General features: G+C 55.0%; 1 protein-coding gene across 3 annotated transcripts; it reads right to left on the bottom strand.

Moving 5' to 3' along the window:
* Positions 1-94: 94 nt before the first annotated feature.
* JPH4 (junctophilin 4) lies at positions 95-8,957 on the bottom strand. Of its 3 annotated transcripts, none has more exons than XM_053595188.1 (6): positions 7,978-8,957; positions 6,917-7,466; positions 5,545-6,316; positions 2,243-2,361; positions 1,369-1,571; positions 95-465 (listed from the first exon to the last, which is right to left on the bottom strand). In XM_053595188.1, the coding sequence occupies exons 2-6, from the start codon at positions 7,293-7,295 to the stop codon at positions 382-384; spliced, it is 1,557 nt and encodes a 518-aa protein (XP_053451163.1). In that variant the 5' UTR covers positions 7,296-7,466; positions 7,978-8,957; the 3' UTR covers positions 95-381. The 3 variants fall into 3 exon arrangements, with proteins under 3 accessions (XP_053451163.1, XP_053451161.1, XP_053451162.1); XM_053595186.1 differs by having other exon boundaries at positions 1,369-1,901; positions 7,978-8,956; XM_053595187.1 differs by lacking the exon at positions 7,978-8,957 and adding an exon at positions 7,697-7,834 and having other exon boundaries at positions 1,369-1,901.
* Between the last annotated feature and the right edge of the window lie 357 nt (positions 8,958-9,314).

Raw genomic sequence — 9,314 nt, 5'->3', positions numbered from 1 at the left:
ACCTTCAGTGAAGTTTAGGTCTAAAGAAAAGGTGGGGTGGACTTGGGGCAATGGTCTGACTTAGATTTGTGTGTCTCAGAGAAGAGAGCAACTCTGAGAGAGAAAAGCCCTTCATATGTAAACAATCTAGAGAAAGAAGGGATTGGGATAGGAAAGGAGTGAGGAAGATAGAGACAGATCCAGAATAAATGAGATAATCTGAAAGGAGAGGGAAAGAAAAAGCAAGAGACAAAAGTAAGGGGAGGAGGCAGAAAAGAAAGGAAAGGGAGATGAGAGGGAAAGATAGGAGAAAACACAACCAGGGAAAGGAAACGAGAAAAAGGCCGGGCAAAGGGGTGAGAAGGCAGGCAACCAAAGCCAGAACTAGGCCAGGAAGTAGCCTCAGGTGAGGAGCTGGGAGAACAGGAACGCCAGGCTGAGGTCCAGGAGGGCAACGGCTCCCACCACCAGGGGGTTGGCAGCTCCCTAGAGAGACAAAGGTGGGGGACAGGCTTAGGCCTCCAGAACCAGAACCCACCTTCCTACCTTGGCTGGGGTGGCAAAGCCAAAGGGGGTCCCGGGTGCCACCCAGCAGAGGGCGGGGTGGGGTGGGAGTGATCTCCAGCCTTTGTTTTTGATTGTAAAACAGCCCTTTTCTCCCAGGCAGTCCCCACCTTTCTTCTGGCATCCTCAAGGCAGAGACAGCCGTTCCTCCCTCCTCCCTCTGCTTCCCTCCCACCAGCATATCATGTGGCCCAGGCAGAAGGTGCCTGGCCTTAGTAGCAGACTTTGGCAGCTGCAGCCAGTACTGCAGTAAGGCAGAGGGATGAAGGAGTGAGGATGTGGTTGCTAGGAAACAGAAGGCTTAGAGTCCAATCAGAGTACAGAGTTTTGGGGAAACTCCACCTCTCCCAATTTTCTGCCTTCTTCTCTATTTCCCTTCTTCCCAGGAGAGGGAGGGAGGGAAGAGTCAGGGTAGGGAGGGAACAATCTTTTCCTTTTTTATTTCTGAGCACCAAAGAGAGAAAGAGTGTGGAGGTGGGGTGGGGGTGGAGTAGGAAACTGAGAGTTGGAAATGATATGGAAGGAGAACAGGGAAAAATGTCTGGCTGTACGTTAATTATTAGTTTGTAACCTTGGGCAAGTTACTTTGAATGCTCCAGGCCTCAGTTCCCCCATCTGTCAAATGAACCAGTTGGACTTAAAGGTGTCTTAAGTTTCTTTCAAGCTTGAGAACTTTCTATTTCTTTGAGGTGGGATATGGTCCAAGACTGGACAGGCAGAGGAAGCTAAGGTGAAATCCAAGCCCCCATAGGGGATCAGACAGAGGAAGGGTGGGATGTAAAGCTTTGAGAAGAGGGCACACAGTGGAGGCAGAGGATGTCTCACCGGCTGGGCAGGCCTCTCGGTTGCAGCAGGCTCTTCGAGCTCTTCTGTCAGGCAACCAGCATTGGGACCCCTTGAGGACGGGCCCTTCAGGACCAGCATGGTGATGGGCTCAAGCTCTGAGCCTCCTGAGGCCCTCAGCTGGGGCAAGGGTTCTTCATCTTCCCCCTCCTCCTCTCGCAGACTTCCTGAACTGTCGCTGCAAGCTCCAAGGAGTGGGGAACCGTTTCTGGGACCTGGCCCCTGCATCCCGGCCTCATCCTCAGCCTCATAGCCAGCTAGTTCCTCTGCTTGCTCACCCGGGCCCCCCCACTCCTCAGGCCAAGCTTTGGGGCTGGAGAAAGGACCCTGGTCCCCTCCAGGAGGCAGTGGGCTCCGGCAGGCAGGTGGTCGCCAGGGTTGGCGGGAGGAGGCAGGACTACTGGGCAGTTCAGGGGATCCCTCTGAAGGGGTCAGTCCATTCTCGTACACCCCTGGGCTGTCCTCATCCAAGGGCTCTGTGTCGGAACCTTCTGAGTCCTGCCTGGGTCTGCGGCCTGGGCAGGGATAGCTAAGAATCAGGGGGGCCTAACTGGCTTTGGGCTAGAGTGGCTGCAGTTTTAGCCCCCTGACTGGGCACCTCCCAGGATTCCAGTATCCTTAGGCTCATAACCTCATTTCCAGACCCCAAACTCCTGGTTACCCTACTTCATAAATTCCCAGTCCAGTCCAGAAAGAACCAGTCCAGGCCCGCACCCTTCATCTGCATGGACCTTTGTACCTCTTAGCTATTCTCATCCCCAGTTTCCTTGCAGGGCTTCCCATCCCTCTGCCCCATGCCTGGGCCTCTTTCACTCCCTAGCAGGCTCACCCTTCCCCCAGGCTGCCCACACCTCACCTGGGGCCTCTAGCATGGGTTGCAGGTCCTGGGCTATCAATTTGGCCATTCGTGCTGCCTCCACAGCCTTCTCGGCAACACTGGTCGCTGCCACTGCCTTTAGAAGGGCGTCTGCTGCCCTGTTGAGTTGGAGCACAGGGACTTAGCTGACATTTCCTCACTTCAAATTAGTCCCTGCTCAGATACTCCAGACCACCTGTCCATATCCCCACCATAGTACATCCTCCTGATCTGAGCTCACCTCTGAGTCCTCACCCTTCCTCACACTCTGCCAGCTGCTTGCCTCCCTGGCAGGCTGGGCAGTAACCCTTTGGTTTTCATCTCCTGGACCTGGGCTGTGTTTACTGTCATCACACCTTCCTGCTCCTTTCACACCCTTCTACCATTATGTCCTATAGTAACACTTCCTTCTTCCAGCCTTCCTGGAACTCTGTTATTCCATTTCTGTCCTGCGCCCTTCCCAGTGACAGCTGAGACCTCATTCCCTTAGCACATAGTCCTGCTTGGTGCTTACAAGCTACGCTTACCACCCTCTTTGCAGTTAATACCACTTGTTATCAACCACTCTCACCATCCTATTAGGAGCCTTTGCCTTCCTTTCCCTTTCCACTGCCAGTCCTCATTATTATTTCCTGACATAAGAATTTCCCATCCTGCTTTCCTTTGGCTTCTTCTGTTGGGCTACTGCTCCTGTCCCTTGCCACGCCTCATGCTTGTTTTCTTTTTTTGAGAAAAAAAGAGACAGAGTTTCACTCTGTTGCCCACAGTAGAGTGCTGCAGCATCAGCCTAGCTCCCAGAGACCTCAAACTCCTGGGCTCAAGTGATCCTTCTTGCCTCAGCTTTCCGAGCAGCTGGGACTACAGGCACCCACCCCAATGCTCAGCTAATTTTTCTATTTTTAGTAGAGATGAGGTCTTGCTTTTGCTAAGGCTGGTCTCCAACTTCTGAGCTCAAGGGATCCTCTGCCTTGACCTTCCAGAGTGCTAGGATTATAGGTAGGAGCCACCACATCTGGTCCTGCCTCATTCTTTTCTAAGCTCTAGAACCAGAGCAAGATGGGTCTCTCCTTTTTGCTATGATGCTGCCTCCTCTCCTTGCTAACACACATGCTTTCTCACTGCTGTGATTATACCTTTTGGGTAAGTGCTTAGTCTCCCTTCCATGATTCTCCTTCTATCCTGTTATTAATCCTTTCCCATTGTTATTTCTCAGTTCTCTCTCTCATGTTGAATGCTTCCTCAATTTTCTCTTCTCTTTCACCCTCTGCTGTTAATGGTAGATGGCTAAAGCTTTCACTTAGTTCTGTAATGCTGCCTGATAGTGGGATGCAAAGGAACAGGTATAGAAGTAATCAGATGTGCTTACCATGGTCTCGAATAGATGAAGACCCATGACTTCCTTTAAGCCTATTTTACCCGGCTTAGGGAGGTAGTCTGTGTATGGGGGTGGGGAGGATGAGATGATGTCCACTATAGTTTTAGGTCTACTTCTTATTTATACGCTTTGGGAGATACGGTCAGCCTTCTCTCCAGAGTCCTAGTGGGTCACGGACCTTTAGAGTCTGCTTGGAGGGATCTCAGAACACCCTGTTCTGTCTCCGGACTTTCAGACTCTACATGCCTACTCCTGTCCTAAAACTGAGCTACTCTCAGGGTTTGGGGCAGTGTATTAGGGTCATAGTCTTGATTTGAGTTCTCTTGGCAGCCATGAAAGTAGTGCATTAACAATGACCTGTGTTTTTGTATGTGAAGGGTTTGGATGATTAAGTCCTATGTAGTGGACTTAGTCTGTGCTCAGGCATTAGGCCAGGCTTAGGCTACCTGGCAGAGGCACCTGCTGCTGAGGCGCTGCTGTTTCCATGGCAGCTGGCAGCCAATCAGAGTTGCCAGGCCTGTTGCTGGGGAGACCAACCAACCTCCTCTTACTGCCTGATCCTCTAGTTACTGAGATCAGTTTTTCCTGCACATGCCTCCACCCTATCTTGCCTAAAATGTTCCCTGGCATTCTGCCCTTCCTCCTCCCTGGCTTAAGGCCTTGCACTCTAACATCCAGACATTCAGACACATATACAGATGCACATTCTGTGGCTCAAGCATCTACTCCAGATTTGATGTGTTCACACACACACACACACACACACACACACACGCCCTGTTGCCCATTATACAAATTCACTGAAGCATATTTAGACACATCCTGATTTCTGATCCTCTGAAAAAAATCTCAAATTAAAAAAAATTCCCTCAACTATGCCCTCAACCCTTTCAAAGAAAATTTAAATATATAAAAATTCAAATGTGTTAGCTGTATAAATCAGGGACCTTGTGTATCTTATTACGAGTGGATTCTGGCTTTCTTTAGAGCTGTGCTATCTAATTCAGTAGTCACAAGCCATAGTGGCTACTATGCACTTGAAATGTGGCATGTTTAAATCAAAATGATGTGCTCTAAAGGTAAAATACACACCAGATTTCAAAGACTTAATTCAAAAGGCAAGTAAAATATCTCAATAATTGTATACTGATTACAGGTTGAAAAAAACCATTTGGATATATTGGCTTAAATAAAAATATGTTATTAAAATTAATCTCACCTGCTTTATATTTTTAATGTGGCTACTAGATTTTAAATTATGTATTTTGCTTACTTTATATTCCTATTAGACATCACTGCTTTCGACAGCAAAGTTCCTCATACATGGGAATGTAATCTGATAAAGAAAATTTCATTTACAGGGAAGACTCGTCTCTTCAACCCTTTGTAAGTTGGGTAAAAGAAAGCAGAGGAGGTAAATCTGGGAGAGACTCTCTTTTCAGATGGGTAGGTCAGCTATATGAACAAGATCTCCCCAAGGCCCAAGGCTGAAATGGTGTCAGGGTGGAATGTAGTTAGGAAGGGACTGTCCCTGTTCCATCTAAGGCTCATGCTCCCAGCCTGAGGCCTAGAGGCTGCTGGATCAGCTGCAAGAGGAGGAAGACTAGGGACATATTTGAGTTCCAAGAGGTTTCTTGCATCAATCAGCCATAGCTATTCCCACATAAAACAATGGATTCCACAGACACACACATCAACATAAAAGACAGTGAGACACATTTACGGTCTTACAACACATCCCTCAAATACCTAGCCACCCACGAGTTACACCCACATCCACCTGTGGCCTCAGATATAAACACCCAAATACCCAAGGCTACAACTGCCTGTCCTGAGGCCTGCTCGTCCCAACCCCAGGCCCTAGGCCTTGAATCTTCGTCCTTCCCAGTCTCTAGTGCTTAGCCCAGCTTTGTCACTGGACACTCACCTGGCAGCGGCGATCTCCTGTCGTTGGCGGGCAGCACTCACTGCTCGACGAGCGCCCTCGACAGCCCTGTCCACCTTCTCCTTGACTTTGCCCCGCCTAAGGGCCAGAGGCAGGAGACTGCGGACGCGCCCGCCGTGCACTAGCCTGTTGCGCTTGTACTTGCCCTCCTCACGGGAGCCGTCAGGGCGGGTGGTGCGCCCGTAGCCGTGCCGCCGGTTGCCCAGCCACTCGCCCTCGTAGCGCAGCCCGTTGGAACGCTGGCTCACACCGTAGCCGCTGCGCCGGTCGGCGCGCCACTCGCCTGCGTACACCTCTGTGGCCGAGCCCTCGATGAGGGCAGGAGGCGCTGGGGCTGGAGGCCCACTGGCCTCGGAGCCCGGGGGTCCTGTGCTGCCCACCTCGCTGCTCACTTCGCTGCGCAGGGAGCCCCGCTTGCTACCCAGGGAGCTGCGGCGCCCGCCCGCGCGGAGCCCGCTGAGCAGCAGCGAGCGGCGGAAAAATCCACCGGCCGCCGGCGTGCGCTTTCGTGAGGACGCGCCGTCGGCGTCCCCTGGCCCGGCCAGCACAAAGCCACCCCGGGAGCCCGAGGCCGGGCTGCCTCCCTCGTCGCCCGGCAGGGGCAAGGGCGGAGGCGGCGTCGGAGGGTCGCTGTGGCCCGAGTCCAGGGAGGTGCGGCGGGGTGAACGCAACAGCGCCGCCTGATGGTAGGGCACACTCTGGCGCACCCCGTAGCCGTGGCGTTTCCCGGCCTGCCACTGGCCCTGGTAGGTGCCTGGTAGGGGTAGAAGTGGGAGCAAGAGTCAGAACCCGCTGCTACGTTCCTTGCACCCCTAGCCTCAAGAGCCCCTGGAAGCCCAGGTGTCAAGTGGGAGGGATGGAGACAGCGCATAGGTCGGGGAAGGGCACTAGGAGCTGGGGACAGGCCAAGCTGGGTCGGAAAGTGTGGAAGAACAGAGTGAAGACAGGCCGGTAGCCGAAGCCATCAGTGGATTTTGGTAGTGTGCATAGAAAGGGCAAAGGGGGTTAAGAGGGGTAGCTGGGGTGGGTGTGTGGACAGGCTGATGGAGTGTATAAAATAGGCTTCCCAAGGGCAAGCTGACTGAGAGAAGTAAGTGTGAGCGGACAGAGACAGAGAAGGGATGATGGAGAAACCGGCGGGAGACAGACATGAGGAAGGGAGGAGGCAGAAAAAGAAAGATGGGGGCTGGGGGTAATATTGATGGGGAGCGGTATGGGGGACAGCCGGGGATGTGGGGACAGAAGGATGGGCGCAGGGGGTGCATATGGATGGAGAAGGCCTATGGGGAACAGCGAGGCGTGGGGAAGGCGCACGCGGACGAGCAGACAAACAGTAGTGGGCTGGGCCCCGCACCTCCGTCAGAGTAGGTCTCGGTGCCGTAGCCGTCCTGGAAGCCGTCCTTCCAGAGCCCGGAGTAGCGCAGGCCGGACACGCTCTCCCACACGCCGCTGCGCCCCTTCAGCCCTCCCAGCCACTCGCCACGGTATGTCCAGCGGCTCTTGCGCTCCACGCCCAGCCCTTCGCGCTTGCCCTGCTGCCAGTGGCCCTGATAGCTGTGTCCGCCGGGCCCCGTGAAGACGCCCAGTGACTCGAAGCCATGTGCCCAGCAGCCGCTGTACTCGCCCTGGGCGCCGGGCCCCGTGCACACGCCGTAGCCATGTGCCCGCCCCGCCTCCCAGCCCCCCACGTAGCAGCCCCCGTCGTCAAAGTCGAACTTGCCCCCGGGGGACATGCATGTAGTTGGCGCGGCCTCAGCCCCCCGGCGGCTCAGCGCATCCTGGGGCTGGAGAGCCGGCTGGGGGCCTGAGAGCCGGGCGAGGCCTGGAGGCGGGGGCAGTTAGACCGGGGCCGGGCGGGGGGGCCCCAGCGCGGGCAGGCAGAGCCGGACCCTCATCCTGAGTGGCTGAGGAGAAAGGGAGGGGGTAAGTGGTGAGTGAGGCCCCTCCTCTATGCCCGCCGCTCCCTGGCCCGGTGGCTCTAGGGCATCAGCACCGCCCCCCAACTTCCCCCCTCCTTTGGCAACACCTTCTAGCAGCTCCCAAGCCATGGGGGTATGGGGGCTTTCCCACTCCTTCCTGCTTGGAAAGGTCCCCTCCCCTAACTTGGGGTCCCAAGCACAATTGGGAGTCTCACTTCTTCAACCTAGAACCCCAAAGTGTCCAGCGTGGATGGCAATTGGGGGGTCCCAAGAGAGGGCTGGGCAGAGTCTTAGGCCACCCGCTTCCCTGGCTGCTGTCAGGATCCCTTTGCCCCGGTCCTTTGGCTTCCCTAGCAAAGAGGAGGCTGGAAAATGTACGGGGGAGATCGGGCTGGTGGTTTGTTGGGGGCAAGGGATGGGCATGGGGGAGGCTCTGCAGGGGAAAGGCCAGGATGGGGATGGGCAAACAGGCGGAGGGAGGGGGCAGGTTACTCACCATGTGGGCTGGGGCTCAGGCTGCCTCCCAGACACAGCATCCATGACAGGTACTTCCACTCCCACCTCACCCGGACAAGCCAAGCCCCCTCCCCTTCCGGAGAGACTGCTCCAACCCAGAGAGGGAAGGTGAGGGAACCAGGAGAGAGTCCCCTCTCTCCCCAGCTGGAGAAGCAGGGTGGGGGGGGCGAGGTAGTGGCAGGGGTGTTGGGGGGAGATGGGAATAGTGTAGGGGCAAAAATCTGCCTTGGATGGAGATGGGGAAGAGAATCTGGGAGCTGGCTGGGAAGGGGGAGGGGGCTATCAAGAGGGGGTGTTTTTATTATTTTTTTTCTTCTTATGGTTGGGAGAGGAAAAATAAATCAAAATTCCGATTTCATCCCAGCACAAATCAATGTTTGCTCCATCCCAGCATCACGGGGGAGGCTGGGCCAGGCAGATTTAAAGGGGCAGGGAGAAGAGAGGCGAGGAGAGGAGAGGATGGGTAGAGGAGGATACGGTGAAGAAGAGACACAGGCGATGGTGGGAGTGGGCGTCTCTAGGCAGAAGAGGATGGATGCCCAGCTAACCCTGCGGTGAGGGAGGAGGAAGGCAGAGGGGAGAATGAGAGGCACAGAGACCCCCAAGGTGGAAAGAAACCCTGGCATGCAGGCAGGGAGTGGGGTGAGGCGGCGGGGAGGGGAGAGGAGCGAGGGGGAGGAGACTGAGCTGAAGATGGGGAGGCAGAGGGAGGCCGAGCTGGGCGGGGGAGGAGAGATGCAGGCGAGGCCGGGAGAGGGTGAGAGGAATACAAAGAAAGAGGTGCAGGGGTGAGAGCTAAGGAGGTGGGAGATGCAGTGGGAGAGGGAGAAAGGGAGGGAGACCCATTCCTGGGCTGGGGAGGGATGAGGAGGAGGAGAGAAGCAGGGGAGGAAGAAAGAAAAGAAGGGGGAAAGAAATAGATATGGAGACAGCGAAATAAGGATTGTGAAGGGAGGGGAAAGCTCTGCAGAGGGAAGGGCAGGCGTGGGTATAGAAATCCAGGCAGGAAGAGCCCAGATAGAGGCAGGAGGGCCGGAAGTGGTATTTGTGGGGCCCCAGGGAGAAGGATGAACCTGCCAGCTGCTTGGACTGAAGCCAGACGCCTTTGGCATTGGATGCCTGTATCCACTGAGTCCACTGCCATAAGAAACTGCTGGAGGGGGACCAGGAGGCTCACCTTGGATTTTCAGAAGAAGCTAGAAATGGGTCCCGGCCTTAATCCAGGCATCTCCCCTTCCACCTCCACCGTTTTTGCCCTGGGCTGTCCCTCTGAAGGAGGAGGAGTGTTTTGTTTTTGAATGGGGAGAAGGGAGGTTA

This window comes from Nycticebus coucang, chromosome 6 (assembly GCF_027406575.1).
Source record: "Nycticebus coucang isolate mNycCou1 chromosome 6, mNycCou1.pri, whole genome shotgun sequence".
Taxonomy (NCBI): Eukaryota; Metazoa; Chordata; class Mammalia; order Primates; family Lorisidae; genus Nycticebus; species Nycticebus coucang.
Note: the sequence above shows the minus strand (reverse complement) of the source record. Positions and strands in the feature narration are given on the sequence as shown.